Source organism: Phyllosticta citribraziliensis (assembly GCF_038025025.1).
Source record: "Phyllosticta citribraziliensis strain CPC 17464 chromosome Unknown J3D65scaffold_4, whole genome shotgun sequence".
In the NCBI taxonomy this organism is placed as follows: domain Eukaryota; kingdom Fungi; phylum Ascomycota; class Dothideomycetes; order Botryosphaeriales; family Phyllostictaceae; genus Phyllosticta; species Phyllosticta citribraziliensis.
The window spans coordinates 2,197,019-2,224,865 of record NW_027117341.1 but is presented as its reverse complement, the minus strand read 5'-3'; the positions used below and the strand labels follow the sequence as shown (position 1 = coordinate 2,224,865).

Below are 27,847 nucleotides of genomic sequence, written 5' to 3'. Positions count from 1 at the left end.
GGCTAACTATATAGACTAGAGCTTCTATTTATACTAGAGCTACTATTCTAAATATACTAAATACTAAGTAAAGATATATAGATATATAATAATAGTACCTAGTAGAGTAAATTAATATAGACTACTAATAATTAATAAATAAAGAGTAAGAGTAGTTATTATATAACTTATATAGAATAACTATCTACTCTCTAGCTAACTAGAAATAGCTAGTATATATATAAGTAGTAAATACTAAGTACTAGGTACTATAAAATATAAACTATATATACTATATTATATAATACTTATATATTCTAGTACTAGATAATTAGTTATTTAAAAATAGCCTACTAATTAGATAACCTATTAGCTTATAATAGTACTAGTATTATAGACTTAAGAGCTAAACTATTTAATAGAGCTTAGTCTATAGTACTTATATATAATATTAAAATATAAATAATCTACTTAATATCTTTAAACTTTAGTATCTAATCTTAGATAAAGACCTTATTTTTATAATACTAGCTCTATATAAAGTAGCTAAGTCTAACTTATAGTCTAGACTACTAATTACTATAGTATTAGTATTAGCTAGATATTTTATACTATACTATAGATAACTAAAATATAGTACTCTATATTTTAAAAAGGGAAAGTATACCTTAGCCTTAGCTAGGTACTAGATAAAAAATAGATTCCTCTTTCTCTTCCTCCTCCTCCTCCTCCTCCTCTTCTACCTTATCACGTAATCTCGTCGCTCACCTCGTCGCTAACCTCGTCGCATAACCTCGTGGCGTAACCTAGTCGCGTAACCTCTCACTCCGCTCGTTACTAAGTCGATCCCGCAACTCATGCCCGCTTCATCGCCTAATTCTATTTTCGATTCGTTCCTCTACTCATCGCTCAGCTCGCCACTTGCGTCGTTGCCACTATATCCCTCAGCGTTAGCACCTGCCCGCGGCTTTGCAGAGGAGTTCAGCGTTGTCATCGACAGGCCTTGTAGGCCACATTCGGAAAACATTTCCTTCAACGCGGTGCCTGACCGAAGCTCCAAGGAAGATGGTCGTCGCGACGCCGCTGGGCTGGAAGAGACACACAGGGTTAGAGCTCGCTAGCGTTGGGGTGTACGTCACAGCTTGATAGATTCTGGACGTTTACCGCCCAGGATCGCTGCGTTTTCACACCTGTTGCATTCCCTTCCCGATTACTGACAGCTTCTTTTTCAGGCGCGAAAAGTATGCGGAGACACGCGTGAATGTTGAAGCCATGAAGGCTTTCTGCTGAGCGTCGCTGCGCGGGAGTTGCGACGCGAAAGACTATAGCGCGCCTCTCAATCTCTGTCATCCCATGTCATTCCTTAACCCGGAAACAGGGGACCAAATATCTACTGAAGAATCTCCGTCGAACGCCTTGTCGCAAGGATGTGACATGTTCAGCTGCATGGTCGAGCCGGGACAAGACCCAACCGCGTCATACACTATGGAAGTCAAGGGCCGTTTCACTGGTCCGCCATGCAGGAAACAGATTGCAGCTTCCTTTTCGGTAAACAGACGGTGTGGAACGACTCACGAAGATGCTGCCAGCTAGCACAAGTCGCTCCTTAGTCAAGCGCATCGCATAGATCCTAAGCGCTCAAGCTTCCGCTGCGACACGCAAATCAACGGCCGAGGGCGGAAATCCTGGGTCAAGCTTTACTGACAAGCTAAGCTTCAACACTAAAACGGAACCACCTTCTTCTTGGAGATTCAATCCTGAGTTTGCGGCACGGACAGACTGGGAAATGAGAGCCGCATCCTCGAACGTGAGGCCTTAGAAGAGCTACTTCTTTCGCCATCCCAAATAGCGCCTCAATGCTGTGTCTCATCATGAAGCTCTTCATTCTTAATCACTTTTTGTGTGCAGCATTACTGACCGTCCACGCTGAGTGTGTCTCCCCACTGGAAACCGCGCTTTCTTCTTGCCTTTCCAAAGCTGGAGTCCGCAACATCCTCGATGGCGACAAGACCTGGGCGCAAGAGACTCTTCCATTCCAGCTGCGTCTCAAGCCGGACCCGGCGGTGGTTTCATTTCCCAACACCCGCGATCAGATCGCCGCTGCTCTTCGCTGTGCAGTTGAAAACAATGCCAAAGTCTCCTGCCTAGGAGGGGATCATTCGTTCGGCGCCTTTGGCTTTGGAAAACCTGGGAATCTCGTCATCAACCTCGGTGCCTTTACTCGGATTGTTTCGTTTCAGGAAGGCGAGAAGGGTCTTTTCACGTTCGAGGGCGGCATCCGTGTGGGGCCGGCTGCGAAATGGCTGTGGGATAACCACCAACGACATTTTCCTCACGTGAGAGCTGGTCATGTCGGTCTCACTGGGTCGGCATGCGGAGGAGGCTTTGGATCGACCACGAGATTCCTCGGCACCACTCTCGACACCATTGAGGCGGTTGAATACATGGCCTACAATGGTACCATCATCAAAGCAACGCAATACACCAACTCCGATCTCTTGTGGGCCACTAAGGGAGCCGGTCCTTCAATGGGAGTAATCTTGACGATGACCATTAGAACTTGGAAGCCAAAATACCAGCGCGCAGTCAACTTTACGCTGGATGTGGGCGATGTCGACCTTGAAACTGGAACGAAGGCTCTTTTGGCTATCCAGGACTTCGCGTTGAAAGACGCACCCGAGGAATGGGCTTTGCGTTGGAAGCTGACTTCTCCTCCGTACCAAGGGACTGGTTATTTCTACGAAGATCCGGCCAAGTTCGACCAAATCATGCAGCCTTTGATGCAAAAGCTCCCGGGTGGATCGAAGCTGAAAAAGGACGAGTACGACTTCTTCACCCTCGATTCATACGTTGCGCCCGGCCTCGACCAACCCAATGGCGGCGATTCCCCTGGACGAGCATTCTACGTTCAATCCCTCACTTTAACGGCGGCGCAACCCTTCACGCAGGATCTCGCAACCACTCTGTACAAATACACGACCTATGCATTCAAGCGCGACGACATGAAGAAATCTGGATACCTCGACCTGTGGGGTGGCTTCAGTCAAAAGATCAAAGACACAGAGCAAGCCGCCGCATACGGCAACAATCTGTGGCTGATCCGATGGCAAGCCGACGCCGTCAAAGACTGGCCTGCTGATGGGGTGGATTACTTGAAGAAACAAATGTTGCCTTTCGAAAAGGCGCTCCGGGATGCCGACTCCTCTCTTCGTGGGTACATAAACTATCCCGACACGCAACTAACTTTTGCGGAATGGCGCGGGCGGTTATACGGCGCGAATTTTGAGCGCTTGCAAGAGATTAAGAGGAAGGTCGATCCGGATGGCCTGTTCACGTCGAATGATCAGAGTATTCCCGTGTAGATGGCAGACTTTGTCAGCGGCGATTCAACTTCATTTTGCATCCCTGGGGGCTGCCAGATTTTGTATTCAACAATTGTCATGACTATAAACATTTACTTCAATTGCGCTCAATTATTGCGCCACGTTCTCCCGGCTGAATCGCTCGCGGCCGCGAGAAGAAGCCCCGCGATTAACGCAATGCAAGTGCAAATTTGGTTCGGGTGCTAGAGGCGACGAAAGCGGCGCTCGCTTCTAGTATTTCCCTAGGCGAGTTGCAAGAGGAGATTCACAGGATCATGAGGCGGGAACGAGAGGCCACTCAAAGAGACAGGCTGGCGAACTCGAACTCGAACACGTCGTACTGATGCGAGATGGTCGGCCCCGCCGGAGCGGCGACCAATGACTCGAAGAAACCCCCCGATGCTTCACAACGCTCAGCTCGGCAAATTTGAGCAACCTCGCAACTGCCGCCATGGCATTTCCTGTTCTACAAGCTGTCGCAGAGGCCCCTTTCGCCACAGCACGGCAAATCGACCCGACAGTGCAACTCGATCCCGCGCCTTGTCTCGACGGTGAATTACGAGCACGCTGAGGCGTCGAACGAGGCGTCGAACGACCTTGGCCAAAGTTCGCCTTGTGGAAGATGTCTGCCACCGCTGCAAGTACCACATCTCGGTGCTCGAGGGCACTCCGACGGTAAGCCCCACGGAGGCGGAGCTTGGGGGCTTCCGCCAGCTTGATATCTTGCCGATGGTGATCCTCGAGCTCTCGTGGCCTCGGCTTTGAGTCTTGAGCTTTCCCCAGAATCTGTAGTCAGAGCTCCGCGGCTCGACGTTGATCAATCGACCCTTTGTTCGCCATCTTTGACAGAGGCCATCATCTTGTCTTTTCCATCAGTTCCAAAACTTCAATCTCTTGCTCAGAACCAGTAGCAATCAAAGACAGCAAAAATGGGTTCGATTGCGCCATCATCTTTCAAGATTCAGCCCTTGGACCATGGGCCTGGCAAGAAAGCCAACGTACGTTTTTGCATTGCGTGCGCGTAAACCTGAGCTGACGTCCCCCAGTTTGGTGCCGTCATTGTTGACCTCGACCTGAACAACATTGACGATGCTGCTCTTACGCAGCTGCGCGACGAGATCTGGAAGAACAAATTGGTCGTTGTCAAGAACCAGAAGGCGCTGGAACCAAGGAAGCAGTGGGAACTCATGAAGCGCCTCGATCCAAAGGCTCCTGCTTTGACTCGCGCGGAAACGGCGTACTCCTTCTACCCACCTGGGCCAACTGGCGATGGCCTCTTTGTGAGTGCACCATCCTGGAGGCAACACTCAGTCCTGACCATGACAATAGGGTGTGCTAAACTACATTTCGGTGTTGGACGACGGCGAAGTCCTCACCATTGGCAAAGGCTACCAGGGCGACGACCACTACGGCAAGAAGAACTTTGACATGGGAAAGGCCGATTTCCTTCACTACTACGCGAAACCGCTGAGCGAGGAGGACTTTGAGAATGGCAAGACACGCTGGCACTGGTGGCACCTTGACGGCACATTCTACCAGTTCGAGCCGCCGACCTTTACGTCTTTCCGCTCTCTGAAGCTTCCCAACGAGGCGCGCGAGCAGGAAGTTGAGTGGGCCGACGGTACTGGACAAAGCATGAAGGTTAAACCTGGCCGCACGGCGTTTTTGGACACTGCACAGCTGTACAACATGCTGAGCGAGGAAGAGAAGAAGCTGGCCGATCACAGCTGGGTCGAGTACATGTGGTACCCGTACGAGTATGTCAAGGGCGGTCGTGGCAACCCGAACGGCATTGGTGTGGCTTCGGAGGGCAGGGAGACACCGTTGGAGGAGATGGAGAAGATTCCAAACGTGAAGCCCGAGTGGCAGAAGACGGTGAGTTTGCACATTCAAATCGAGCGAGCGTTGCTGACAATATTGCGCAGCACCCACTGGTGTGGGTCAACCCCGTCACAGGCGAGAAGTCTTTCCAGGTGCAGCACAATTGCGCGCGCCGTTTGTTCCTCCGCTCAAGCCCCACCGAGAAGCCCAAGGTCATCGACGACCTGGACGAGGTTCGACAGTTCCTGACGGACATCCAGCAGCGCATTCTTAAGCCGGAGTACATCTGGGTCGGGCCGCCGGAGGAGGGTGACATCATGCTGTTCCAGAACTGGGGTCTCAACCACTCCAAGATCGACTACCCGCTGTCGTGGGGTAGCAGGACGGCGCATCAGGTGTGGCTGCCGGGCGTGGTGAAGCCGGTGGGTCCGGTGCCGATTCCAGAAGCTTGAACATGGTGGAGAAGGCGGAGAAGGTTGAGACCATGGTGTTGAGCATGTAAATCGCATCACAATGTGGAGTTTTGACTTTAATGTTTGTTGCGCATTGTTGTGTGGCGGGGTTTGTGATGCTTGTTTCGAAACCAGATCCTCCAATTTGGCTGCCAAAGCCTCGTCGCACCATTTCTGTCCCAGTAGTTGTATGCGCTAGCAGTTCTCCGACCGTTGTAGGCGCCCTTCCCTGTGCTTCGTTTCATTTGTTCTTGCGGATGCATTAGATTTGTCATGGAGAACGGCTCGTTCCAAGACATTTCGTAAGCGGAGGCGAATGCTGCCCGCGTCGTGCGAGTCCTGAATGCAATTGAAAGCACGCGCAAACGCGAGATTATTCAAGTTCTCGGTGGCCAACGAGAAGCAAAGGGAAGAGAAGCAGCAGGCAATTTGATCACAGGAAGCCGTAACGTGAACGACAAAGTGCGTCCTCACTTCTTCGTAATGGTTGTTCAGCAGAGACAGTTGAACGACTTGATCCTCGAATTTTCTCATGATGATCTAGCAATCAAATGCAAAACAAACAGACGCAGCCTCTTTTATCGTACAGACACACCAACTCCAAGGAACATCTATGCAGAAGCCTCCGCCTCCTTCGCCTCCAACTCCAGAGCCTCGCGCCTCGACAAGCTGTTGGGGTCAAAGTACGGCTTCTCACCGATTCCACAGACCCGGTATCCGAATCTCTCGCCGTAGTCGTCGTAGTCCAGCGTCGCGTTGTGCATCATGCTGCGGTTGTCCCAGATGGCTGTGGAGCAAAAGTCAGTTTTGGGTTCCCAAGCGCAGAGAGGGGTGGGGCGTCTCTTACCCATGTCGTTGGGGCTCTGCCACCTGAAACGGACCTGCAGGTCGTGGTTGCGGTATACGAATTCCATGAGGAAGTTGAGCAGCGTCTCGCTCTCTTCCTGTGTGAGTCCGTTGATGGATTTGGGCTGCGAATCCGCGTCAGCAGTGTCATTTCGAGGTGATGTGCGAACAACATACGTAGGCACCGAGCGCAAAGATGCTCTTCCAGCCAGTCACTGGGTTTGTGCGAACGACGGGGTGCACGGCACTGAGGATTGCGCCAACGTTCTCGGGAGAGCCGCGGGGCTTGTCGTAGAGCTTGAGGCCGGCCTTCTTTGCCATGTCGGTGAAGACTGTCCATGATCAGTGACTGCAAGAAAAAGCGCGATAGCAAAGGAACTTACAGGGCGCGTCGTAGTTGGCGGTGAAATGCTCCAGAAATTTCTGCATCGGAGGGCTGAGGCGGTCGTAGACTTCGTAGCCAGAGGCCCAGAGCGTATCTTGCGTACCATGTCAGCCTCGCTCAAACGACTCGAATTCATAGTCAGCCATACCTCCTCCGCAGCTCGGAAGCTCAGACAAGCGCAAGCAAGTGAAGTCCGACGGCACAGGCTCCGACTGAATGTCGCTGTGCCATGCCTCGATCTGCTGGCGCTTGCCACCAATGACCTTTCCGTCGTGCTTGCCAAAGTAGCTCTTCCGTTGCCGCGAGCTGATTGTGCTGATTTCCAGATCGTTGCCGCCGTTCTCACGTTGCGGGTTGAGAATGGGGTGAATGTGGAGTTTGGAGGTTGAGGGCTTGCCAGTGAGCTCACCCATGCGCTGGATGAGCTTCTTCTGGACCGTGGTATCCATGTCATTCTGGTTGCGGAAGAAGACGACGCCGCGACGAGCAACTTTCAAAGTTAGAGAAACGCCGGCGCAATCGAGCTGTCAGTTCAAACTTACTGGTAATTGCCAAATCTCTCAGCAGCTCATCCGAGTTCGGTGCGTTGACCCATTCGGTCAGGTTGGCATCAGTGAATTCAGTCCCGGCGGTGGGCGTGACCAGGAACTGGTTGTAGCCCTTGAGCACGCCAGAGAGCTTCATAGGCTCCTTGATCATTGCGCCGCGCTCCTTGACCTGAGCATATCCTCTGATTTGTGCGAAAAATTGCGGAGCAGCGACGCGGCGGACAGGCATCCGCCTCGCGCAGACGGAACCAAATGAAGGACGCATATTGATTGTGTGATTCCAGAAGACAGCAAACAACGACGAGGTCCAAAGAGCAAAGAGCGCAGAAAAGTCGTCCAATCACTAGCGGGGCGGCGGCAAAGGCGAGATAAATGGAATGGACGTCAACACCAAACCCCCCGAAGGAGCGTGATCATCACCCCACGGTCAGCCATGTTCTGGAACTTTTGACATGGAGGATTGCCAGCATCCAACTGCCGAGTCCGTCCCGACATAGCTTCACCCGTGGATCTGGAGACCTGAAAAGCCACATGGCCTGAAGCCTGAGAATCCAAGGGTCCTGATGAAGAGCATCCGGAGGCCCTGAGGTCCATCCAAGCTTTCGGACCGGACCGTGACGGGCATGCGGGGAATAAATGGCCGGTGACCGACGGGACGACCCATGGGGAACGGGCGGAGCACACGGGGTGGCGCGTCGGTCATCGACGGGGGTTTTGTTCTGGAGGCGCTCCTTTCGGCCAAGGGACCGGGGCTCACGGGGCGTCGACGCTGCGAGACGATTATGAAATCCAAATGAACCCTTTTCGGTCGGATTACACAAGTAAGACTCCAAACGTCCTGATCCGGAGGCAAAACGTGTGGAATAGAAGCCAGAAAGGTGCGTGGACGGTGGCTGACTGTTGTGGTGTTGGCAGATCGTTGCCGCAAAACCCTCCGAAAACCCCCGAGAACTTCCTGTTGCGGTAAAAACATCGCGGCCGGGGGCGGGGCGCTTCGAGTTATGCAAGCACTCGCACAAAATCAATGATCCGAAACATCGAAAAGGTGGTATTCTTTACATCAAGTCATCGAGGTCCGTCCGCGGGGCGTCCGCGGAACGGCTGTTGGCAACAGAGTTTCTGGGCAAGATCAGAGTCTACACACCTAGAAGAACGCACCTTTGGAACATTTTCCTGCCGCTTCAGTCTTCAATCTCGGCTCAACGACAGGCAAACGCGTCGAAAGAATTATGGCAAAGACAATTGTCGTCACTGGTGCCACTGGCACGCAGGGTTCCTCCATCGTCCGCGTCATGCTGGAGACGGGCGAGTGGAAGGTTCGCGCTGTCACGAGAAACCCAGAGAGTGACGCGGCGAAAGCAATTGCGGCCAAAGGAGCAGAGATCGTTGTCGCAGACTATGATGATGAGAAGTCGGTCAAGAAAGCCTTTGAGGTCAGTTTGCAACGCGTGACCGCAGTAAAAAGAACATTCTCACACCTCACAGGGCGCGCACGCCATCTTTGCCCTGACAAACTGGTGGGAGTACCTCCGCCGCGGGCACAACCAAGAAGCGTGCGGCGAGATCGAAGAGCGCCAGGGTATGACGCTTGCGCGGGCGGCAGCCGAGATTCCAACGTTGGAGCACTACATCTGGAGCACGTTGCCAGCGGCAAAAGAAATTACTGGCGGCAAGCACCCCGTGCCGCACTTCGACTACAAGGCCGTAGTTGATCGTCGCATTCGTGACGAGTTGCCGGCTTTGGCGGCGAAGACGACGTCGCTGTTCTTTGGCTTCTACCCGTCCAACTTTGCGTACTTCCCCATGCTCAAGCCGATGCCTGTGGTGAGTTCCCGCCCTGCTGAACATTCCATGGCTTGCAGCTAACCGAAAATCAGCCTTTCGCGCCAGGAAGATACGTGTGGCTCGTACCGTCCAAGAAAGAAGCCAAAGTCCCTATTTCTGGCGACATGACCGTGGCGCCCGGTGTTTTCGTGCGCCAAATCCTCGCCAACCCAAGCAAGACGCACGGCAAGTACGCCGCCGTCTGCGCCGAGGTCTGCACGCTCGACTACCTGCTCAAGACGTGGTCGGAAGTCACGGGCAAGACCGGCGTCTTCATGGAGATTTCCGTCGAGTCGTTTGCGGCGCTTCTCGGAGTGGCCGGCCAAGAGGCGGCGCTGCAGCTCAAGTTTGGAGAGGCGGTTCCAGATTGGTATGAGCATGTCAAGGACCAGTTTGTGTCCAAGGAAGAGCTCGGCATTACTGTCGCTGAGATTGCCGATTTCAGGGGGAGCTTGGAGGCTTTGAAAGAGCATCTGGGTTGACCTTGCTTCAATGCCAAAACTTCGCAATAACTTGATGTGGAATTCATGACGACTCAGTGCATTTTGAACAGTGAGCCGACGGCAGCCGAACCAATTAGGCAAGCTGAACTGCCTGGAAGGTCGGGGACTTTGAATACGCAAATCTTGAGTAGCTGGTATCACACTTTGACTTGACAGCGACTGCATCAAGTGTCAGGATCGACTCAGTAGATCCGGTCCGCGGGTCACCGTGATTTGGTGCGAGGCATATCAAATTTTGACAAAAGCATTGTGAAAACAGCAAGTGAAATTTGCGTGCAAATATTTGAAGTGCCAAATTGTCGGATCCCAGACTTCTCGGATCACTGTCCGGTGTAGTCTTCATTTACCATGACGTAGCGGTACCTTGCTTTTCCAGCCTCCATATCCAAAAGCGCATCGTTTGCCTCCTTGAGCGGACGCTCCTGAACCCAAGGCTTGACCTTAGCGTCGGCGGCGATTTGAAGCATCTCCTTGATTTCCTCGGTGTTGCCAATGATGGAGCCACCAATTTTGAGGTTCTTGGCGATGATGCTGAACATGTTGAAGCCTTTGAGCGCCTCCTCGGGTGCGCCGACTTGGATGTAAGTGCCCCTGACCTTGAGGAGAAGTAGGTACTGGGCGAGCGGCATGTCTGGCGTCGACACGGTCGAGACAATCAGGTCGAGCGTTTTCTGGTTGGCGATGGCCCATTGCGGCGACTCGGACGTAGCGATAAAGTCGTCAGCGCCCATCTTGACGGCATCTTCCTTCTTCGTGCTGGTGTGCGAAATCACCACCACCTTCTCAGCTCCGAGGGCTTTGGCGAACAGTACTCCGAAATGTCCGAGGCCTCCCAGACCGATGATGCCGACCTTCTTTCCCTTGCAGCCTTCGTACTTGAGCGGGCTGAAGACGGTGATGCCGGCGCAGAGCATGGGAGCTGCGTCGGCCGACGAGATGGCGTCTGGAATCTTGAAGACAAAGTGGCCCGGCGTACGGTTGTACCGGGCGAATCCACCAAAAGTCTTGCTTCCGTCCGGGTAGATGGAGCCATAGGTTGCAAGAGCCTTGGGGCAGTGGTTTTCGTCGCGGTCCGCGCAGTGCTCGCAGTCGGCCTGCAGGCAAGATCCTGCCTGACCACCCACACCCACGCGGTCGCCTTCGCGGACGTGCGTGACATTCCTGCCCACTCGCACGGCCTTGCCGATGATTTCGTGACCGACGACGCAGGGGTAAGGTGTTTCGCGCCAGCCAGACCTCAAGGTGTGCAAGTCGGATGCGCACACGCCGCAGTGGGAGATGGCGATTTCGACATCGTCGTCCGCAAAGGGCTTGGGCTGGAACTGTTGCCACACCATCTTGCCGTGCACCGAGTCTCGATCCAGGCCACACCAGCCCTCAAACTTTTCGTCGGCAACCATGATGGCTACGTGTTCGTCCACAAGGTAGTTGACTCGGGGTTTGTTAAGATAAAGGGAGAGATAGGTAGAGGAGATGTGGAATGTTATAGCGAGACGCTCGCTTTTACGGGCGGTACAGAGGAAACAGTTTCAACTCCTCTCTATGTCGCTTTATACGGGTCTACTCTAGCCCGGTTGAGACGTGCTCTTCATTCGTAAAGGGCGACTGACTTTGGAGCTCAACTGCCGCGTCTTAATTCGCCGACGTTTTATTCGCCGACAGATCTCTTGAGCGTACATGGGACAAATTCGGCCAAACGTGGCGATAGGTGGCGATAAGGTAGCACTGAATTCTTTCGATCGAACCACCGTAGAAAAGTAGAGCTGCGGGTTATCGATCTGCCGTGGTTGGACTGTTGACGAGAAGTGTTTCATTTGGATCATGGCCACGTGGTTGGATGAGTAGCTTTCGATAAGTACTCGCCGCATCTATTCCCTAGAGATATCGGGAAGTTGGAGCCGTAGAAGCTCTCCATCAGGCCTGCTGCGCGCCCATGAGACAGAGGTCGCTTGTTGCCACTTGCTCGCGCCGTTCGAAGCTTATTTCGAGACCAGGTGGACGCCTGAACAAATCAAAGGTCAAGGCGTTCAGCAGGACGCATCCAAGTCAGCGAAGACAGTTTGGGCTGAGCCACGAGGGGTGCTCTTAGGCGAAACTGAAGGCGTGATGGAGCGAGTTGATGGATTTCTTCCCATGTGAGAGAATCGCCGTTTCTTCACCTTATTTTGGTGCTCGGGAGGGCCAATACTGCCAAACCCTTTCACATCTGCAAGAGGCGTAGTGTACTGAAACAAGCATTTTCGATGCGCAGAAAAATGCCTTTTTACCGTTAGGATATCCTGTCTTTTGCTTGGTGTTTTACGGTTTTGCGCCGTGCCGGCGCGAGCCTTCCTTCGTACGCAGTTCCCGGGAAGGTCTCACCAGAGTCAGGGATGGTATGCCGCGCCGAGCTAGCGATGGCTTGAACGGACTCATTGAAGATGGCATTTGGCCGAGATCTCAAGTCTCTGGATCAGACACGAGAGGTCAAGGGGCAGTGTCAGCAAGGATTCTTGCCGGAATGATCCGTTTATAGGGCCAAGAATCCAGGACTCTGAGCTGGACGCCCGGGAAGCGGATTGTCAGTAGTCGACGAGGAATGAAGTTGGGAAAAACGTGCGAGCATCTGGGGTGTCCAAATCCATCAAGAATCAATTACAACACAGCCTCCGCGCGTCAGTGCAACAGGTCCTAGCCATTCGTCGTCCCACGCCGATTCGTGCTGCCGAGGTATTGGCGTATCCCAGCACCAGATAGCGGTCGAAGACCGTGCAGGCGATCTGTGGAGGAACGGGCCGACAAGGCCCCTCGTGCTCAGTCGGTAGCGTGAGTTTGCTTCTGATTGGGCGGGGTAGTGCCTCATGCTCGCTTCATGATGCTCAGGGGAAAGGCCAACCACATCAAAGATGTTCGTCAACGTGGAACTGCGAGCATTCCAGGGCGTGATACGGCTGCTACGTAAAAGATTGCGCCACTTCCAATGCCGTGGTCTGCCACCGTGCCCCGGCTAGATTGCGCGGGCCAACGCCAATGCTCCAAGGGACGTGTTCGATGAGCTGAATCATCGCTTCGGACGACAGGCTCAACGTCGGGAAGTAGCGAAACCCATTCGCAAATCTGTGGGGGAATGGCGGTGGGAGCCAGGCCGATTGAGATTGAGGGTCCAGTCGCGCGAGAATTGTGATAACCACATCATTTGGCTGGCTTTTCCGAGTCTTCTCATGGAATGCAGACAGAAGCCAGTGCTTTCATCACGACCAAGGCCAAGGTGAATGGCACTTGCAGAAATCGGCAACTTCAAAACAACACTTTGGAAAACAAAAGGCGAAATTGTGGTGAAATGTTCGTATTTCTATCCAACAGAAACACGGTGCAGCAGGTGGTATCATAAAGCAAGCTTGAGGAAATCGGTCTTTGTGTTGAGCGTCGATGAGACCTCACCGATGATGTCTGCACAGGTCTTGTGGCACGGCGAGGCGAAGGTCGTGGACACAGGCGAGGAGACCATTGACTGTAGCTTTTCCAGCGTTTCCTTGAGCTCTCCCAAGCGTTTCAGAAGCAGTGCCCGCAGGACGAAGCGTCGATCAAGGCCCCGGACCGAGTAACTCCCGCACTGTAATGGTGCTTCTTCCCGGCTCAGGCCTTCGTTTAGCAAGTCGTGGTGCGAATCACCGTGTTCTCCAGCTGAATCAGACCATATTGATCCCAGGCCCAGCGCGACCGAGACCTGGTCTACGGCCTCGCACACCATGAGAACAGTGGAAGTTCGAGAGGAGCATGTACTGCAGCAAAGCACCTTGCGGCAGCGATTCGAAAGTTCTTTGGTCTTTTGGATGGCGGCAGCCACGCGTCCAGTAGTCCCGTCGGTTGAGGTCCGAGAAAGCGGATCTTGGAGAAGGCTATCGACGAGCTCCAGCGAGCAGGTACACGAGCCCGACTCGGTACATGGATTGAGATTGGAGTGGTGACTTGACGGCTCGGGGTCTGGCATCGCGTAGCAGTCATACACCATGTTGTGGCCGTTGATGTCTTCATCAGGTAGGCATGAGCCAAACTCAAACTTGGAAACGTCGGAGTGTGAAGAGTGATTCGGAAAGACGAGGTCATGATGAAAGCCATCGAAAAAGTTGTGGAGGACATTGTGAGTGCCGTTGTCGTAAACAAATGGTTCGAGCGGGGGTGACAGGCTGTCCAGAGAAGGGGGGAGATCGAGTTCCGCCAGGTTCATCGTCATGTGGTCTGGGCTGGCGGAAGAGGAGGTCGATGGTGGTGTGAGCGGTTGTGGGGGTGTGTTTGCCCGAGAGACGTTGGGCGTGATTTGCGGGACCGGGCTCGCAGCGGGCTGTGACTTGCCAGCGTCGACGGTGTCTGAAGTCTTGGGCAGAGGACATTCCCCAGGTCTCCGCAAGCGAGGTCTTCCAGCGCGGCGCGAGGGACTGTAGACGCAATTGTAGCCGTGCTTTTGGCAGCGTGTGCAGACGGGCCTGTCCTGGCTACATCTGACTTTGGAGCGTTGGCAGCTGTCACAGGACAGACGGATGCGAGGAGGCTTTGAGGGAGGAGGAGAGTTGTTGCGAGAGAGCATGGTCGACGAGACAAGAGGTGTGATGGTTGAGCGAAGGGTAGACTGTTGGTGTTGATGCTGTTGGAGGACAAATGGTCTTAAGGCCTGGAGGAGAGGCGGTAGCAACGATTCGAGGTGGTGTGCAGCGAGTCATGGCGAAGGCGGCTCTGAGAGACGTTGTCTGAGGAGGCGGAGCTGGTGAAGGTTGACTCGTACGGCGTCCAGACAGGCAGGGTCCGCGGCGGAGCCCAGGCCAACAATGGCTGACTCGAGCGAGACCATGACTTCGTCGAGATTGCCAAGGCGCAGGGACACGAGCTCGCGCAGCAGGGTGGCAGCGTCAGCCCAGTCGAGATGGTAGGAGCCGATCGACATGGCGATTGCGGGAGTTGAGACGGCGGAGGGGGGTGGAGAGTCAAGAGCCATGGCGGCGTCCGAGTCGGGTAGCGAGGCGGACACAGACACGGACCAGGCCGGGGTGGGAAGGGGGCCGGCGCATGCGGACGAAGGGAGAGGCGGGCCGGGAGGAGGACATGGTGTTGGCGCGGTTGTTGTGGTGGTGGTGGTGGTGGTGGTGGTGGTGGTGTTAGTTGGTGGTGTTGAGGTTGCGTTTGCCGTGGCCTTGCAGAGGACGTCGAGGATGCACGTGCCCAGGGCGGTGCAGCCAATCAGAGCGAAGCGCTGGCGGCGGCAGTGACAACAGGCCAAGACCCTCAGGCACGCACTCTCGCACTGCTCGGCCAACTCCAACGACGTGTCCAGGTGGTGTTCCTGTTGCTGCAGCCGTTCGACCTGGACCAGCGTCCGCAGAGCTGCCGGCGTGCAGTTGCAGCTTCGTCCTCCAGCGTGCGAGCTCATCGTGTCCAGTCGGGTCGGGTGGCGTGGTCGGTGCGGTGCGGTACGTATGCTGCGTTACGGAACGGGACGAGTGCTGTACTCTTGTTGACACGATTCAGCCCTTGTCGTCCGCTCTCGCCATGGCCCGTCTTTAATACCTTGGGCATGGCGGACCGTTTCCTCTTCGTCATGGCTACGCCGTCCACAATTTTTCATTTTTGCTCGGCGCTTCCCGCCAGGTGCCACTGTTCCCGCAACGACCCCCTTTGTCGACCGTCGTTTGGCAGCCTCGTCCAGGGACCACAACACCATGAATCGCCGCCGTATTTCGCCCTCCCCCAGCCTGTGCTGGTGCCAGCCTCTGCCGTTCCACGACCGTGCGGCTCGCCTGCCTCCTCGCCAAATCGCCAAATCGTCAAACGGCATGTTCGTGAGGCTGTCTGATACTGCGGTGCTGTTGCCGACCACGACCTGAATCATGCCAGCCGTTCGGCTCAGAGGGACGTCTTGATATCGCAACCTCGCCACGGTCACGTCTCATCGACCCCATGTCGCCATCGCTGTTGTTCACCGTCTTGCGCTCATCGCGCTGCCGAAACTCTAACATGTGGGAAGACTTGACCCGCCTCGTACTCGCATTCTCACTCAGTCTTCGCATTGCAGTAGCTGCTTCAAACGTCGAAGATCCAAATAAGCAACACATTGAATGCCCCATTCAATTCCTGTAGCTTGACGTCAGCACTTTCTCGTTGCTTCAATTCCTGGCCCGTCGCAGAGTTCCCATTATTCGCGCGCTGCATTATCCGCAGATACGTACCATTTCAGCGGCTACTCAAAAACACCTGACATTTTGACCAATTTCATGCCTTATCTGCTCAAAGAGGAAACAAGTTACTGGGCGATTGCGCCGCACGTGGGATGAACTGACCCGGCGACTCACCCTCTCCAACACTGACAAATTCATCCTCTCATCGTTGGCCTCGAAATCGCTGGAATCGAGAAGAATGCGTCGCAAGCCGAGTCGTATCGCGCACGAGGTCATTTGCGGACATCTCTATCCAGGGCTCCTATACGCATATCTGTCGGGGTGCCTCAGCGACGGCATTGAGTCATCTTCTTTGCAACCAGCTCAGGGCTTCCGGACAAGAGTCCGGTCGAAGACAAGAAGTGATTCACCAACCTGCCTGCAAGGGTGGTGAGAAAGACCGAAGTGAGGCAGCAAAAGCTCAATATCCTCAGCATCTCGAGGAATGAGGCGATTGCGTCCATCAACACCAACGGCTCAAGGGAGCGAACCACTCCATTAAAAGCCAGCGTCGGGAAAAAAACACCATGTTATCCCCCTTCAAACTATGATGGGCTTGACGACACGGGATACGTTCCTTCCAGTCTCTCGGTGCACGGTGTTGTCATCGAAGCTATCAGTCCAATTCAAAAGCCTCAACGGCCGACTGTTCGGCACTTTTGGCTCTTCCTTCACAGCGAATGAGGTTCCTTGAGCCCCTGGGTTCATGTACTTGGTCACGGTGCATTCAATGCTTCTTTCAAAATGCTATGCCTGCCTCTACAGCGTCGACCGGCATTGCGACATACGATTGCCGTCTCAGACTCACATTGCTGGCTGAGAGTTCGGTTAATGGACTGCTTCTTTGAAGAAGTTACAGCGGAGGATAAGATGTTTCGCATATTCAGCCACGTCCGATGTCAAACTCACGTCTACGGCGGAAAGGGCGGAAAGCATCGGGCTTTGGGTCTGGGTAGCATGTGTGCAACAAAATCCTCGAGCGGCATGAGTGACTTGTGCGTCTGCAAAGCTCTCGGGCCCGGAAACTGGTGTTCCTCAACCTAGAGTCAGGGGTACAAATATCACGTGCAGCGGCTGGTTGCGGGCCGCTTTCCACTCCCTGGTCGCCGGAACACACCACGTGCTCTCCATCCGGATTGCCGATTACTGCAGACAATGCCGCGCTACTGTGAGTCCTCCCAATCACGCCTTGTCCGACGTGGAACGCTGCACCGCAACATTGAGCCGCCATCCGCGTGTCTAGACCACCAAGGAGCGTAAAATCAATCGCATTTGTCCGAATATCATCGCTTGAAGTTTTTGCCTAATTGATTGATGGCACCGGCAAGAAGTTGATGCTCATGATCTTCCTCCGCCATCCCTTGCTGGTCTTTGGCTTTCTAGACGCCAATGGTCGCCATTTGTCTGTCAAATGCTTCGATACAAAGCAATTCATCTCGCCAGCAGCCTCTCGGCAAAAGCCGTCCACGCAATAGGCATATCCGATGGGAACTGGCATGGTCTCCCTTCTTGAGTCTTCCAGCCACTGGTACTGTTTTTGAGCCAATCTACATCCAGCAATTGCAACCAGCCCATCGCCATTTGAGGGCCTTTTCCCCGCGCGTTATCATTGCGCTTCGGCGATATTTTCGGGAGGTGATTGAATTGCTGGCGGCCAATTTCAAGACGCTGAAACCAGTCGCCGTCGGTCACCGACGACTACCCCTGGTTCCCCACACAACCCATGACCGTGGGCCTGGCACTCGAGCCAACAACAAGCATTCTAGTTGCCGACGACGGCTATTGTATTCGGCCAATCACAGTCGACTTGAATCACATCGCGTCTGTAGACGATGCTCATTCCGTGGATGCACGGCAGCAATACTGAGTGTTCAAGATCAGTCGTCGTTTCGCTCTAAGAAGAATTCAAGATCCAGCAAAAGGCTAACCAGTGTTGCTCTTTTCAGCACCAAGCGAGTCCCAGGAAATGCAAACTGTCCAACTGAAATCCGTTCAAACTACAACGCCGTGAAATTCGAGAGAAACGTTCCAGGTTTCCTCAAACCGCCAGTGCAAATTCTCCCACCAATCCCATCAACACAAAGCCGCTGACATACCACTGTCCCATCACAAAGAACCAGCAGCAACTCTTGGGGTCGTTGATGTCCAGCTTGAAGAGCATCGTGTACGCCGCAAGAGACGCCAGGGTGGCACCGATGAAGAAAATCGTGGAGAACTCTGCCAAAGCGCCGGCAGCGAACAAGAGTCCAATCATGGCCGTCGTAAAAAGCGAAAGGACGGCCTTGGCGTGGTGACGGATCCTGACTGCGAGAGACATGACGCCGGCCTGCAGATCGTCCTTGAGGTCTTGGAAGGCGTAGACCGTGTCGTACGTGACGTTCCAAAGGGTCGTTGACGCGAACATGGCAGCGATTGCCTTGGTGTTTGGTCCCTCTATCAAATCACCAATTCCATCGACGGAAGCGCAAGCCTGGAAAATGGCCCACCCAACTGCGATGCCCAGACACACTTGGGGGTAGTTTGACACGCGCTTCATGAAGGGGTATATGTATCCCAGCGTTGTCGTGAGGAGGGCGTGGTACGTCGCCGGGAGCGGAAGCAGCGCGTAAATCATGCCCATCCTCATGGCCGTAAGCACAGCGGTCAGGGTGACGGCACCAGTGGTCGACACGGCTCCTCGAGCAAGCGGACGGTTCTTGCACCTGGCGACTTGACGGTCCAGGTCTTGGTCGACGGTATCGTTCCACGCGCATCCGAATGAGCGCAGCAGGACGCAGTCCATGAGGTAAATGGCCATGAGGCTACCGACCCATGCCCACGACGGCGCCGGGTCCGCAATGCTCGCTGCGAAGAAGATTCCAATGAGGTAGGGAAAGTAGAAGCCGAACAGGCCAGCCGGCTTTTGGAAGCGCGTCAACTCGACGTACGGGCGCCAGGACTCGGGGAGCTTTGAGAGAAAGTCGGATTTGGGAGTCGTCTTGATCGGCTTGACCGTCACCACGAGGGGCTTGGACTCCACCTTTGTCTTCAACATGGTCGACGGCGTCTTTGAAGGATGCAAAAGAGATGGGCAGAAAATGGCGTATTGAACGATTCTGATGCTCCGCAGCAGCAGAACGCCATTGCACGACTTCTTTAAATTCTTGCCAAAGCCGGTCTTTGCCTGCTCGGGTATTAATCTGGCTCGTTCAATTGGCGGATGAAGCGCTCGCCTCGCCTCCAGCTTTCGGCCGCCCACCCGCCCACTTGCGATACACGAGGAGGAGAATTCCGATCGGTGATTTTTGGGCAGCTGGCGGGCCAAGGGAAAAGCTGCCCATCGAGGCCTCAATCGAACGCTACCAACCAAGAGGGGACGTGGTCCAAGAGTGTGCGACGTTGGGGCTCCGTCGTGGCTCACGATGGATCGCAAGGGTTGAATCATGCGAACCGCTCGTGTAGCACTTTTCAATGTGATGTCAGCTCGTTGTTCGCACTCTCCACAAATCGTCCCCCGCGCCTCCACACATTTTCTTTGTTACACGTTCCAAGTCAATCTTGGTCAGTGACTTGCCATGTGCTTGCTTGACCTGTCGTTGGATGTAAGAGCTGCAACTGTTGCCAATTCTTTTGACTGCTTCTCAACTACGACCAATCACAAACACGAAGTGCGAGCATGCCCTCTTCTCAAGAAGTCCTCACTCTCTTTTGGCGAGAAACTACTTTTCCCGGGCAAAAGTTGAAGATACTGGGTTTAGCAGTGAGGGAAGAACTGAACCACAGGACAGTTTGACACTTTTGAATTGCTCTTTCCTTCAACGCGTCAGCCCAAAATGAGGACCATCATTGTCACTCACATTCGAAGCTCCGGGCCACGGCAGTCGGATGCGGATATGGATGTAGCCGTTTGGGCACGGTGGCGGCGAACGGACCGACCATGAGCTGATCTAACCTTGCCCGGCAACCGACGACCTCTCCACTCAGTGAGGAATAAATGTGAATCGCTGTCTTCAGTACAACAGCAACAACATCTCGTTTATATTTCCCTTGTTTACGATTTCTCCAGGGCAATGGCATCTCAAGTCGCATCAGCATTAGAGGAAAAGTACGCCGAAGAGCGCGACAAGCGCCTCCGGCCCGATGGCTTCGCCCAATACGTCGACCTCCGCCAAGACGCTCCCGGGCTTGCTGCAGATCCATGGATTGACTATGAGGCCCTGGCATCGCAAGAGCCGGCGCTCAAGGACGGGGACGACGTCCAATTTTTGATCACCGGCGCCGGCCACATCAGTCTTCTTTTCGCCGGGCGCTTGGTCGAGGCCGGATTCGACCCGAAAGGCATCTGCCTCGTCGACACGGCCGGCGGGTTTGGCGGGACGTGGTACTGGAACCGCTTCCCGGGCCTGACGTGCGACGTCGAGGGCTACATCTATCTGCCGTTCCTCGAGGAGACGGGATACGTCCCGAAGCAAAAGTACTCGTCAGGAGAAGAGATTCGCCAGCACTGCGAGCGCGTCGCCGCTCACTTCAACCTCCGCGGCCTGTTTTCGACCACTGTCCTCAGCCAGGTGTGGGATGAATCCAAGAAGAGATGGGTCGTCAAGATGCAGCAGAATCGGGGGCCGGGCCGCGAGAAGCTTGACTTCGAGGTGACGGCTCAGTTCGTCTACACAGGCAGCGGCCTGTTTACGTCACCAAAGGCCCCAAAAGTTCCAGGATTCGAAGACTTCAGACGCAGTCGCCATGTATTCCATCCCTCGCGCTGGGATTACGAGTACACCGGAGGCTCGCCTGTGGATCCATCTCTGGTCAAGCTGAAAGACAAGGTAGTCGGCATTGTGGGAACCGGAGCAACATCCGTCCAAATCGTACCCGAAGTTGCAAAATGGGCGAAGCACCTCTACGTGTTTCAGCGGACACCTTCCTACTGCACGCCTCGGCCACAAGCGCCCACGAATCCCGAAGCTTGGTCCAGTGTCGCGAGCGGAAAAGGGTGGCAGAAGGCTCGGCGGCACAACTTTGACAAGTTCACGTCCAACGACCCGGAGCCGGTCGACCTGATCAACGACGGCTGGACCGAGCATCGCTCGTTTGCCGGGCTCGTCGGCGGCCCCAAAGCTATCACGCCGCAGAATTTCGACGAGTACGCCAAGTATCTGTTTGAGCTGGACGTTGAGCGCGCCGAAAAGGTGCGCGCGCACGTCGAGCAGCAGGTACAGGATCCAACGACGGCCGAAAAGCTCAAGGCGTGGTATCCCGGGTGGTGCAAGCGGCCGACCTTCCACAGCGAGTACCTGCCAACGTTTAACCGGGCCAACGTGACGCTGGTCGACACGCAAGGGCAGGGGCTGGAGCGCTTCACGGCGCGCGGCGTCGTCGTCGATGGCGTCGAGCACGAGCTGGACCTTATGATCCTGTCGACGGGCTACGGCCTCGCCACGGGCAACGAAGCGGCGCCGGGTTTCCGCAACGGCATCACCGTCGTCGGCCGCGGCGGCCGCCACATCCAGGAAAAATGGGGTGCCGCCGACTTTGGCACCTTCCACGGCGTCCTGACGCACGACTTTCCCAACATGATCATCCCCGGCCTCTCCGGCGCCGTTGGCTCCGCGAACCTGACGTCTACGTACGACATGATAGCGCAGCACGCGGCCAACATTCTCAAGACAGCAGCACAGCGGGCCAGCGATCCGAAAAGCCTCGTCGTCGAGCCGTCGAAGCAGGCGGAAAATGAGTGGACGACGGAGGTCCAGAAGCGCGCGATCCGCTTGGCCATTTTCGCGAGCTGTACGCCGGGGTATTTCAACCACGAGGGGACGGCGGGGAAGAAAAGCTTGGAGCAGAAGATGCTGGATGCTAAGAGGGCGCTGTGGGGAGATGGTATTTTCAGCTGGCAGCGGATTGTCGAGGAGTATGATGCCAAGGGGGATTTGGAGGGTATTGAGGTGTCGTGGTAGGCGTGGTGGCTGTGTTTGAAAAGTCCTTTTGTCGGTGGTTTGTTCGAGCGGCTTGAATCGTCTAATGATTTGTGGTTTTCCTGTTGATTGCTCTCGCTGTTGCTCGGTGCTGTTTCTTTGCTGCTCTGCTGTCTCCCTCTGTCGCTGCAGTCCTTGGGCGTCAATGACATCGCATCACACAGCAGCAACGCGAGAAAAGAGAGGAATTCTGTCAAGATGTCTTGGGCTGAGGAAGACTAATTCGCCTCGTCCTTAATGATGGAAAGCCCAGTGTACGTCCACTTCCTGTCCCACGTCGCAAAAGCCTATTCGCCACTGACATTATTCATGGACGCAGACCACGGAGAGCGATGGCTCGATCTACCTCCGCCAAGGCTTCAACCAAATTCTTTTTCCCCTCTGCGCATTCAACAAGACGTTCGACTGGATCATAGACGCCAAAACTTTGCGCAACTCTCTTGTAGCTGAAAAGCGGCACCCAAATGCGGCCGTCGTCCGTGTATTTGTGATCGGAACTCATCAACCGAGCCCTGAGCTGGTTTTCAAGCTTTTTGTCAGAGTCGATGTGCCATAAATGGATGAGCTGGATGAGCAACATTCCGTCGGCATAGAAGTCGCACGTCCTGACTTCGCCGAGGTCGAATTCCTGGCCAATTTGTCCTTGGCTGTGGCCACGTCGACATCTCAATTTGATGCAGGAATCCGTTGCCTCAAGTCACAATGATGTCAGCTTGTTTGAAAGGAAAACATATCCACTGGCATACCACAATCCAGGTGTCCATGTACTCAGCGCCTTTCACAGTGTTATCTTCCATGTCCCCTTCTCGACCTGAAGACTCCACTTCAAGTCGCTGGCGCTTATCTCCAGAACCTCGAGCATCCTTATTGGCTTTGCTGCACTCAGAATATGATTTGTTGCTCTGGGTGGACCCTTCGCCGATGGCTACTTCGTGGCCGTCGGCATATCCCTCTTTGTACACGGCTAGGATTCGGGCATGCAGTTCGCTGCGCACGCATTCGGGTATCCCTGTCACAGTCAGTTCTTTCTGGCAGGCTTGGGGCTGCTTTGAACGTACCATCAGTGTTTTCAATCCAGTGCGTGAGATCCAGTAGAGCAGACATGGCCACGATGTTGAAATGGGCAGAATGGTCCAGGACAGTTCAAGAGACGAGGAAAGGCAGCCCGACTAATAATGTCTGCGGGAGGTTGGACGTACTGAGCCATGGGCGTTGGGGGGACGACGAAGGACAACATGAGATCCGCTGAGAGCGGAAGGTCCGCCACGCGCACGCCGGCAGCGGTGCTTCGTCACGTGTGTGATCGATGTTTGGGCGCACATTGCGCCTATTGATAAAACACCGTCTTTTTGATTCAACCTTCAGGCGATGAGGGTTCTTACTTTGTGGCTCGGCCGACTTTTCACAAACAAAGTCCTCTGTGGCCACTCAGTGCAGGCCTGCAACAACGCAATCCGTTCGCGCTTCGGCCTGGTGCAAACACGCGCGTCTGCTTCGGTCGAGGCCTCGAAACTTCAAGCTTCTCTTCCCTTCGCGGAAAGGGAAGCTTCCAGTGTTGTCCCTGAAGGTTCCTGTCTTGTCGACCGGCCTCAGTCACCTCAAGCGGTAGGTTTAAGACTAAGCTTCCAGGCCGAGTAATGAGTTAACCTTGTGGATAGCTGTCTTTGCAAACACCCTCTCACCACTGCGGAAAGTCTCTTGAGATTATCATGAGTTCGAACATGGAGCAGAAGATGCCCAGCGTTCAGGAATTCCAGAACTTTAACCTTGGTAATACTTTGAGCACAGTCGATTGAAACCGCCGATGACTGACACCTGCAACTACAGAGACAGTGACGACATGGAGCCGCAGAATCCAGGATGTCATCAAGGTGCCAAACGCAGAACTCCCCAAGAAGTTTGACGACCTCGACCACGCTGTCACATGGCTCATGGATAGTCTGATCAAGTTGGAATTCCACCTCCCGACCTTTGAGAGCTGGGATTCGAACAGATGCCAGCAGTCAATCTTGCGCTGGGCTGCCAGCGACCTCAAGAAGTCCGGACTCATCACATTGCAGAACACGACAGAGCCCCAGCAGTCCGTGGATGCTCCTAGGCTTCAAAGCCAGGCGGTCCAGGTGGCTGGCCCGTCAAATCAGGCCTCAGCTAGCGTGGACGGCAATCTACTCCGCCACATGGCAGGTCAATTCAAGAGCGGATATAACAAAGGCTTCGAGGATGGATACGCTCGAGCGGTGGAAAATATCCAAGCTCTGCAGGCATCCAGCCGCTCCGGCCGTGGTATGTATGTGCAGTACCTCTTGATTCCGGAGACCCAGCGATATTACCCAGTTTCGTCGCTGACTCGAGGTAGTTACTCACGAAAGGATTGATCAGAAGAGCGGGGAACCCAACCTTGCTCCTGCTTTCAAGAAGGAGGCTAGGTGAGAATGAACCTGGATTGAAAACATGCTAGAGACCTATATTCAGCCCACCCAACCACCAAGTTCCCCCTGAAAGTAATACATCGTTGAATTTCATACTTATCTCTCGAAGTGCCCATGCGTCTATTGCGGCAGAATGGAATTGTAAAGGCGTAGAATCAGGAAAAAGTCTCGTGTAAAGTTCTTTCAAAGTGAGCGACATTCTCGGGCACATGCATTTGGCGAGCTCAAAAATCGAAACTGGCTGGAAAATTCGAGGTGGTAATGCATTTCGAAATAATAATGGAGCGTGAACGTCGTCTCGCCCGTCGAGAACTCTCTTCATGGCATGCATGTCTTCGATGGAGCAGTAGGAGATCAATTCGTGAGTTGCGTATGAAAAGCCCAGACCGAGCAACCTCTGCCGGATTGTGCTTGGAGCCAGGCCATTCGTCTTCGTCTCGCCATATCTGCGCGTGAAGGTGCTGCGGAAAGACTGAAAGGTAATCCAGCCGTTGTCGCTTCTTGCGCCGTAGAGACTTGTCCACACTTCTTGTGCGCTCATCCCTCCGTAATCTATGTTCGTCGACAGAAGTGTTCTCCCAGAATGGAGACAGCAGATGGCCATCTCCCACGGTAGAGCGGCGCAGTTGAAGGCATGTGGTGGTCGATGGAACTCAATATCAACGATCCAGACTTCCTTGGTGCGGTTTGAAATCCGATCACACAGCCAACGGGCGGCTTTCCTTGCGCTTTCGGTCTTCAGGTACTGCGCTATGCGCCATTCCAGGCGTCCATTGTCCTCTCCAGCACCGTAGTGGAACTTGTCACCAACAATCATGATCGTTTTAATGTGGTGTACACAGTATCTGGCACCGTCAACACGCAGTAGGTGACAATCCGCAAAAAGAGCACAGGTCTTTCTGCCATTGCATTTCTGGGAGCTTTTCGATTTCCTGAGCCGGGCACCATGTCTGGCCGTCAGAGAGAATTCGAACACGCGGAGCAATTGGAATGGCTGGATTTCGCCCGATAAACGACTTGTAAATGTGGGAGAAACCCTCAGAAGCTCTTTGGTAAGTTCTGGAATGCTGGAAAAAATTGCTGTCATGTCATTCATGTCTTCGTGTATTGCTGTCTTCGATTTTTTGAATAAATAGGCATCTGAATTCATGTTGATGCCCCAAATGTCAGCATATCTACGGGGCTTCCAGCCTTGCTGCTCGTTTTCGGCATTTGATAGCATCATGACATCTTGTATTCGTAAGTTCGGGACCGAGTAAAACTTTCTCGCCACTGACATCGCCGTGTTCGTGTGTGTGGTGCTGAATTTCTTGCTTTCGATGGACCAGCCTTTTCTCTTTTCGGCATCAAGTCCAGGCTCCGCAGATCCGTACATGTACATTGTTACAGGTAATAACAGCTCAGAAGTTGCAGTTTTGATGAGTACAGCAGGATGTATTGGCGCTTTGAAATACGGCTCGTGGTAATCAAATCCTATGCGCACAGGAACGACGCTTTTGATCTCTGTCGATGCATTCGAAATGGACAGGCAGGCTATAGCCAAACAATTTAACATCTCTTTGTATGATGGACCGGATTCTATTGCTGTGCCTATGCCCAGACTGTAGATTTGAGCGGCGACTTGTTGGACTGCTTGGCCATGATTGATGGACGAAAGATGTGTGGGTCTGTACGAGCGCTTCTGACAGGGATCGAATGCCAGAGGTTTCGGCGTTTCGATTTGTCCCTCCTTTGGATGCCCTTTGTGCTTCCGACGCTGCGAAAAACTCTCATACAGCTCCTGCCAGCCGGAAGAAAGTTGTGTTGTTGGCGGAATGCCGACGAAAGGGACGGGGTGCTCAAAAGTAACGTGCCTCCACTGCGCGAGTTGTCAATCCAAGCTGCTGTGCTTCATTTCTCGAAGGAACGAACCCATTCTGTGAAGCTTGCGCCATGCCTCTTCACGATTTCTTCCACGGACATTTGGCAGAGCTGGGATCTGAAGGGGAGGCTATGATGTGCTGCATCTGCTGCATCTGCGTTATCCTGCTGAAATCGCCTGCGGAAAGGTCAGCTCAAGATTTCGATCGAAGGCAATTCATGACGAGCTCAATCGAAGGGATCGAAGGATGCGCTAAATTGGAGGGACTCGAGGATGCACTCAATGAAAGGAATTCGAGGATGCGCTCCATTGAAGGGATTTTGGGGACGAGAGGATTCAGGCCAGTTGAAAAGAAGCGGAGTGAAGGAATTTGAAGACGTACGCAGACATGGCAGGCCACCGCCAGCTGGTGATGTATGTGAGCAGAGCACCACAAGCACTCCAATCGGCGAAAGCGCTGGGACATATGAGCGCAAGAGGAGGGACGTCGAGGGTGAGTTTTGGGATTTCCTAGGTCTGCTCAGAGGGAGAATGTCGTCATCAGATCCGATCCCGATCCGACCGACGCGCGGTCACGTGTGAAGCTAACGCTTTAAGGGTAGCGCGTTTCGCGCACAAGGAAACTTCGATTGAGGTAATAAGACAACGCTCCGCGACCATCTCCTAGTATCCCGGATCTTCCATCATCTGGTCGTCTGTGTCTCCCTTTTCTCTCTCTGCATATTCGATCAGCACCTTGACCTGGTCGAACACTCCAAACTTCTGAGCTGCCTTCTTGAAGTGGTCCAACGGCACGTAGAACCACCCTTGATTGACTTCCTGGTGCTCTCCCTGTCTTAAAAACGTATAAAGGCTGTTCTTTCGCTCTTGGTTGCCTCTGAAAGGTGTCAGATGCGTCAACGCCTGTCCGTTTCCCCAGAAATCACTCCTTCTGACTTTGAAGAACTTGTCTTTCTTCGCCAAGTGAGGGCCGAACAACGTGATGAAGTCATCGGCGTCTTTAATCTCGATGTCTCCGGGAAATTTGCTGATGTAATACAGCTTCTTGTGCTTGCGGAACGGCTCTTTTTGGGGCTAGTTTCTTGTAAGTAAACCTTGGGTCAAAAGATCGACCAACGTACGAGGTCCATATCGTCCTCGCCCAACATGGCATCCCCGCTAGTGGATTGGCCAACGAGATCAAAGTCGTCTTCAGAACCGCCTCCGAATCCGATTTGGTCATCGTCGGGTGGATCGTCCTCTACTTCTCTGGAGGTCTGGTTTCGCGCCGACGGCGCCTTTGATTCCTGTCGAGGCACGAACAGAGAGGTGTTCTCCAATCCCAGTTCCATGCGAGAGCCCGACGCGGTGTGTGTTGGACGTATGGGGACCATGATGTCGGCACTGCTCGCTTCAATCTCTTGGCCCTCGTGGATCTCAACGCGCTCTTCGAGCCCAACCCGCTTGCCGTACTCATATCCTTCTGTGTAGATTTCCTGGAAACCTCTCTGAAGCTTTTCGTAGAGGTCTGGGTCGAGTCCTTGAGAAATCAGCCATTTGAACGGAAATGGAGGTGGTTCAAGCTTACTGGCAACGTCCTCATCGTCCATAAGCCTGACGAGGGCAGACATGGCTGTTGTGCACGATGATCCGCTCAAGAGAAGCTGGGACCAGGTCTGCGGACGAAGAAAGCCTGGTGGTAATGTGCTGGAGGCAGAT

The 27,847-nt window shown here is 53.9% G+C and overlaps 11 protein-coding genes across 11 annotated transcripts; 4 read left to right on the top strand and 7 right to left on the bottom strand.

Annotated features, from left to right (window-relative positions):
* Positions 1-1,850: 1,850 nt before the first annotated feature.
* Positions 1,851-3,341, top strand: J3D65DRAFT_550055 (uncharacterized protein; the record flags this gene model as incomplete). The annotated part of the gene is made up of 1 exon (XM_066796983.1): positions 1,851-3,341. The coding sequence occupies one exon, from the start codon at positions 1,851-1,853 to the stop codon at positions 3,339-3,341; it is 1,491 nt and encodes a 496-aa protein (XP_066657294.1).
* A 929-nt stretch (positions 3,342-4,270) lies between these two features.
* On the top strand, positions 4,271-5,614 carry J3D65DRAFT_550042 (alpha-ketoglutarate dependent dioxygenase; the record flags this gene model as incomplete). The annotated part of the gene is made up of 4 exons (XM_066796980.1): positions 4,271-4,339; positions 4,388-4,621; positions 4,671-5,216; positions 5,267-5,614. The coding sequence occupies 4 exons, from the start codon at positions 4,271-4,273 to the stop codon at positions 5,612-5,614; spliced, it is 1,197 nt and encodes a 398-aa protein (XP_066657293.1).
* Positions 5,615-6,225: 611 nt separating this feature from the next.
* On the bottom strand, positions 6,226-7,544 carry J3D65DRAFT_550800 (uncharacterized protein; the record flags this gene model as incomplete). Its single annotated transcript, XM_066797009.1, has 6 exons — positions 6,226-6,401; positions 6,462-6,585; positions 6,638-6,792; positions 6,844-6,939; positions 6,994-7,335; positions 7,388-7,544. 6 exons carry the CDS (start codon positions 7,542-7,544, stop codon positions 6,226-6,228), a joined length of 1,050 nt encoding a protein of 349 aa, XP_066657292.1.
* A 1,002-nt stretch (positions 7,545-8,546) lies between these two features.
* J3D65DRAFT_676094 (uncharacterized protein) lies at positions 8,547-9,699 on the top strand (the record flags this gene model as incomplete). The annotated part of the gene is made up of 3 exons (XM_066803601.1): positions 8,547-8,826; positions 8,879-9,217; positions 9,271-9,699. The coding sequence occupies exons 1-3, from the start codon at positions 8,623-8,625 to the stop codon at positions 9,697-9,699; spliced, it is 972 nt and encodes a 323-aa protein (XP_066657291.1). The 5' UTR covers positions 8,547-8,622.
* Positions 9,700-9,816: 117 nt separating this feature from the next.
* J3D65DRAFT_305953 (chaperonin 10-like protein) lies at positions 9,817-11,386 on the bottom strand. Its single transcript, XM_066795232.1, has one exon. The coding sequence runs from the start codon at positions 11,118-11,120 to the stop codon at positions 10,041-10,043; it is 1,080 nt and encodes a 359-aa protein (XP_066657290.1). The 5' UTR covers positions 11,121-11,386; the 3' UTR covers positions 9,817-10,040.
* Positions 11,387-13,084: 1,698 nt separating this feature from the next.
* On the bottom strand, positions 13,085-15,215 carry J3D65DRAFT_693906 (uncharacterized protein; the record flags this gene model as incomplete). The annotated part of the gene is made up of 2 exons (XM_066803973.1): positions 14,480-15,215; positions 13,085-14,368 (listed from the first exon to the last, which is right to left on the bottom strand). The coding sequence occupies exons 1-2, from the start codon at positions 15,119-15,121 to the stop codon at positions 13,085-13,087; spliced, it is 1,926 nt and encodes a 641-aa protein (XP_066657289.1). The 5' UTR covers positions 15,122-15,215.
* Positions 15,216-17,943: 2,728 nt separating this feature from the next.
* On the bottom strand, positions 17,944-18,939 carry J3D65DRAFT_666679 (putative UbiA family prenyltransferase; the record flags this gene model as incomplete). The annotated part of the gene is made up of 1 exon (XM_066802942.1): positions 17,944-18,939. The coding sequence occupies one exon, from the start codon at positions 18,937-18,939 to the stop codon at positions 17,944-17,946; it is 996 nt and encodes a 331-aa protein (XP_066657288.1).
* Positions 18,940-19,954: 1,015 nt separating this feature from the next.
* Positions 19,955-22,058, top strand: J3D65DRAFT_620519 (putative monooxygenase; the record flags this gene model as incomplete). The annotated part of the gene is made up of 1 exon (XM_066799878.1): positions 19,955-22,058. One exon carries the CDS (start codon positions 19,955-19,957, stop codon positions 21,839-21,841), a length of 1,887 nt encoding a protein of 628 aa, XP_066657287.1. The 3' UTR covers positions 21,842-22,058.
* A 19-nt stretch (positions 22,059-22,077) lies between these two features.
* On the bottom strand, positions 22,078-23,077 carry J3D65DRAFT_676089 (uncharacterized protein; the record flags this gene model as incomplete). The annotated part of the gene is made up of 4 exons (XM_066803600.1): positions 22,918-23,077; positions 22,606-22,868; positions 22,206-22,550; positions 22,078-22,146 (listed from the first exon to the last, which is right to left on the bottom strand). Exons 1-4 carry the CDS (start codon positions 22,961-22,963, stop codon positions 22,078-22,080), a joined length of 723 nt encoding a protein of 240 aa, XP_066657286.1. The 5' UTR covers positions 22,964-23,077.
* Positions 23,078-24,313: 1,236 nt separating this feature from the next.
* On the bottom strand, positions 24,314-26,250 carry J3D65DRAFT_602019 (uncharacterized protein; the record flags this gene model as incomplete). Its single annotated transcript, XM_066798079.1, has 2 exons — positions 24,314-26,146; positions 26,200-26,250. The coding sequence occupies 2 exons, from the start codon at positions 26,248-26,250 to the stop codon at positions 24,314-24,316; spliced, it is 1,884 nt and encodes a 627-aa protein (XP_066657285.1).
* A 562-nt stretch (positions 26,251-26,812) lies between these two features.
* On the bottom strand, positions 26,813-27,759 carry J3D65DRAFT_602018 (uncharacterized protein; the record flags this gene model as incomplete). The annotated part of the gene is made up of 2 exons (XM_066798078.1): positions 26,813-27,223; positions 27,271-27,759. 2 exons carry the CDS (start codon positions 27,757-27,759, stop codon positions 26,813-26,815), a joined length of 900 nt encoding a protein of 299 aa, XP_066657284.1.
* Positions 27,760-27,847: the final 88 nt, after the last annotated feature.